Genomic DNA, 4,585 nt, shown 5'->3' with positions numbered 1-4,585 from the left:
AGCTGACTAACACCCAGGTACCTATTTACTGCTAGGTAACAGGGGCATTCAGGGTGAAAGAAACTTTGCCCATTTGTTTCTGCCTCGTGCGGGAATCGAACCCGCGCCACAGAATTACGAGTCCTGCGCGCTATCCACCAGGCTACGAGGCTCCCCTAGGCTAGGTTAGGTTAGGTTAGATAACTTTACGCCGGACTAGATAACTTTACGCTAGGTATAGCAGCGGTGATCTACAGCCTGGGACCATTTACGAGATGTTTTGACTTCTTATCGGAGCACTTACGAGCTCTCTACCTCTTACCTCGATCATGAAGGCTTAAGTTTGTATTTACTAAAAGGTCTACGAGTTTTGATGAGCCGCTACGAGGTGGGTCAATAATAATAATAATAATAACCTAAGCTTGAGGATCTCCTCGTAGGCCTTCGGAGCTCGTAAACTGCTTAGTATATTGAGACCAAGACGCAATGGTTGAGATATAGAGGTACGGATGTCGTAAGTGGACGCTTAAAGGGATTTGTGAATCCCAGACCAGAAGACGAGACATCGCAACTTGACCGTGGTGGTGACGTCAGACGTGTAAGTACGTCGCATTGTAAACACTTCAGTCCGGTCCCTTTACCATGAACGGACAATCCGGTCTCTGTACCACGATCGGACAATCCGGCCCCCTGTACCATGAACGGACAATCCGGCCCCCTGTACCATGAACGGACAATCCGGCCCCCTGTACCATGAACGGACAATCCGGCCCCTGTACCATGAACGGACAATCCGGCCCCTGTACCATGAACGGACAATCCGGCCCCTGTACCATGAACGGACAATCCGGCCCCTGTACCATGAACGGACAATCCGGCCCCTGTACCATGAACGGACAATCCGGCCCCTGTACCATGAACGGACAATCCGGCCCCTGTACCATGAACGGACAATCCGGCCCCTGTACCATGAACGGACAATCCGGCCCCTGTACCATGAACGGACAATCCGGCCCCTGTACCATGAACGGACAATCCGGCCCCTGTACCATGAACGGACAATCCGGCCCCTGTACCATGAACGGACAATCCGGCCCCTGTACCATGAACGGACAATCCGGCCCCTGTACCATGAACGGACAATCCGGCCCCTGTACCATGAACGGACAATCCGGCCCCTGTACCAAGAACGGACAATCCGGCCCCTGTACCATGAACGGACAATCCGGCCCCCTGTACCATGAACGGACAATCCGGCCCCAGTACCATGAACGGACAATCCGGCCCCTGTACCATGAACGGACAATCCGGCCCCTGTACCATGAACGGACAATCCGGCCCCTGTACCATGAACGGACAATCCGGCCCCCAGTACCATGAACGGACAATCCGGCCCCTAGTACCATGAACGGACAATCCGGCCCCCAGTACCATGAACGGACAATCCGGCCCCCAGTACCATGAACGGACAATCCGGCCCCTGTACCATGAACGGACAATCCGGCCCCCAGTACCATGAACGGACAATCCGGCCCCCAGTACCATGAACGGACAATCCGGCCCCTGTACCATGAACGGACAATCCGGCCCCCTGTACCATGAACGGACAATCCGGCCCCAGTACCATGAACGGACAATCCGGCCCCTGTACCATGAACGGACAATCCGGCCCCAGTACCATGAACGGACAATCCGGCCCCCAGTACCATGAACGGACAATCCGGCCCCCAGTACCATGAACGGACAATCCGGCCCCTGTACCATGAACGGACAATCCGGCCCCTGTACCATGAACGGACAATCCGGCCCCCAGTACCATGAACGGACACCGTCACTCTGGCTGGACGCGAGGTCTGTACAACAACAAAATAAATTTAAATAAAATTTTTGATGTACTTTTTAAGTATTTAGTACGTCACTCACCTCCCGTGTCGCCGACGTCCCCCCAAAAAAGTTTTTAAAATAAAAAAATTTGATATGAACAAATGATTGATATTTGTTTAAGCAACTGTTATTTTTTGTTTTGTTATATTAATTCCCACAATTATAACAGTTATTATTAAGAATTTCAAATCAAAGTACAGTTAACATTGGTCTTGGGGCGTTCACACAGCAAGATATCACGCCGTCACGGGGATCTGTGAGAGAAACAGATCAAGAGAACACGCATTGTAGAGGAGAAACACGCATTGAAGAGGAGAAACACGCATTGTAGAGGAGAAACACGCATTGTAGAGGAGAAACACGCATTGTAGAGGAGAAACACGCATTGTAGAGGAGAAACACGCATTGTAGAGGAGAAACACGCATTGTAGAGGAGAAACACGCATTATAGAGGAGAAACACGCATTGTAGAGGAGAAACACGCATTGTAGAGGAGAAACACGCACTGTAGAAGAGAAACCCGCATTGTAGAGGAGAAACCCGCATTGTAGAGGAGAAACCCGCATTGTAGAGGAGAAACCCGCATTGTAGAGGAGAAACACGCATTGTAGAGGAGAAACACGCATTGTAGAGGAGAAACACGCATTGTAGAGGAGAAACACGCATTGTAGAGGAGAAACACGCATTCCTTCCCCCTTCAAGGTGTCCAACTACGTGGGTTGGACGGTAGAGCGAGGGTCTCGCTTCATGCAGGTCGGCGTTCAATCCCCGACCGTCCAAGTGGTTGGGCACCATTCCTTCCCTCCGTCCCATCCCAAATCCTTATCCTGACCCCTTCCCAGTGCTATATAGTCGTAATGGCTTGGCGCTTTCCCCTAAAAATTCTCTTCCTCCCCTCTCCAGCCACACACCTCCAGCCACACCACCTCCAGCCACACCACCTCCAGCCACACCACCTCCAGCCACACCTCCAGCCACACTGTTTAACCACACTGTTTAACTACTCAGGTTGTCTAATGATCTGCCTCTGACGCAGGACGTCATTGCATTTTGGACGTCAGTATTCACCTCCGATTCAGTATTTGTTTAAAAAAATATATATATATTAATCATATGGGTGTAATTACACGCAGCTAATGATTACAGCGAGTGAGGTGACCTCTGAGAAGGTCAGGTCACAGGTGGTGGCGGAGTGGCGGGAAGAGTGGAGGAGTGACCGCCGAGGCCTCCCGCTGGGGCCTCACTCACACCCGTGGCATGGTAATGGCGTCCCTCATTGTATGTAAACTGAAGGCTTCTCCAGCCTGGGGTTTATTGGTGTGTGGACATAATACCACTCTCAGTGACTCCACGTTCACCCGAGACTCCGCACGCTGGTAATATTATTATTAACAGTTACAATTATAACAGCACCATTGTACTCGCTTGATACCACATAGGATGAGAGACATAGAGAGGGATTATGGTGTAGGCGTACACATATATATGTAACATTCCGAGCACACACACACACACACACACAAAAACAGTAACTGTGGATGACTACTTACGACCGCAGCCAAATCACCAGACTTGTAAATGATGGGACCTGAATACGTGGTTCTCTCCGGGGTGACGCCGGGATGCTGGCTGGTCCTCCAGTACACAATAGATCCTCCCCCATCTCCCGACCGTCCTCACAATACACCCCAGGAGTCTCCCCTGCTCTCCCCCCACCCATCCACCCACCTCTACCCTCTCCCCCTTACCCACAACCACCCACTTTCACCCACCCCCCACCCAGCCAACCCTTCACGAGACAACGACAATGAGAAAATTGTCCCACGACGAAGGCAATAACACGACACTAAAGAACTGTTACTAAGGGATAAACGTACTGAATAAACTCACAGGGATTGTTTTCATATTCGTGTTCAGGACCTCTTCCTCACTCCTTACAAGACAGTGATCTACACACCTGGCAGCAACGCCACACTCTCGGGATTTGTTTAGACACTGAAAATTTGCGAATGAAGCCGTCTTTGTTTATGTAATAATATGACCGACCAGCCACAAGCCTCACCAGACACTGACGACCAGCCACAAGCCTCACCAGACACTGACGACCAGCCACAAGCCTCACCAGACACTGACGACCAGCCACAAGCCTCACCAGACACTGACGACCAGCCACAAGCCTCACCAGACACTGACGACCAGCCACAAGCCTCACCAGACACTGACGACCAGCCACAAGCCTCACCAGACACTGACGACCAGCCACAAGCCTCACCAGACACTGACGACCAGCCACAAGCCTCACCAGACACTGACGACCAGCCACGAGCCTCACCACACTGACGACCAGCCACAAGCCTCGCCACACTGACGACCAGCCACAAGCCTCACCACACTGACGACCAGCCACAAGCCTCACCACACTGACCGACCAGCCACGAGCCTCACCACACTGACCGACCAGCCACGAGCCTCACCACACTGACGACCAGCCACAAGCCTCACCACACTGACGACCAGCCACAAGCCTCACCAGACACTGACGACCAGCCACAAGCCTCACCACACTGACGACCAGCCACAAGCCTCACCACACTGACGACCAGCCACAAGCCTCACCAGACACTGACGACCAGCCACAAGCCTCACCAGACACTGACGACCAGCCACGAGCCTCACCACACTGACGACCAGCCACAAGCCTCACCACACTGACGACCAGCCA

The 4,585-nt window shown here is 52.3% G+C and overlaps 1 protein-coding gene across 1 annotated transcript; it reads left to right on the top strand.

Annotated features, from left to right (window-relative positions):
• The first annotated feature begins 3,900 nt into the window (after window positions 1-3,900).
• On the top strand, window positions 3,901-4,203 carry LOC138369112 (germ cell nuclear acidic protein-like). Its single transcript, XM_069332050.1, has one exon. It carries the CDS (start codon window positions 3,901-3,903, stop codon window positions 4,201-4,203), a length of 303 nt encoding a protein of 100 aa, XP_069188151.1.
• Window positions 4,204-4,585: the final 382 nt, after the last annotated feature.

Source organism: Procambarus clarkii, chromosome 27 (genome assembly GCF_040958095.1).
Source record: "Procambarus clarkii isolate CNS0578487 chromosome 27, FALCON_Pclarkii_2.0, whole genome shotgun sequence".
NCBI classification, from domain to species: domain Eukaryota; kingdom Metazoa; phylum Arthropoda; class Malacostraca; order Decapoda; family Cambaridae; genus Procambarus; species Procambarus clarkii.
This window is presented reverse-complemented; position numbering and strand designations above follow the sequence as displayed.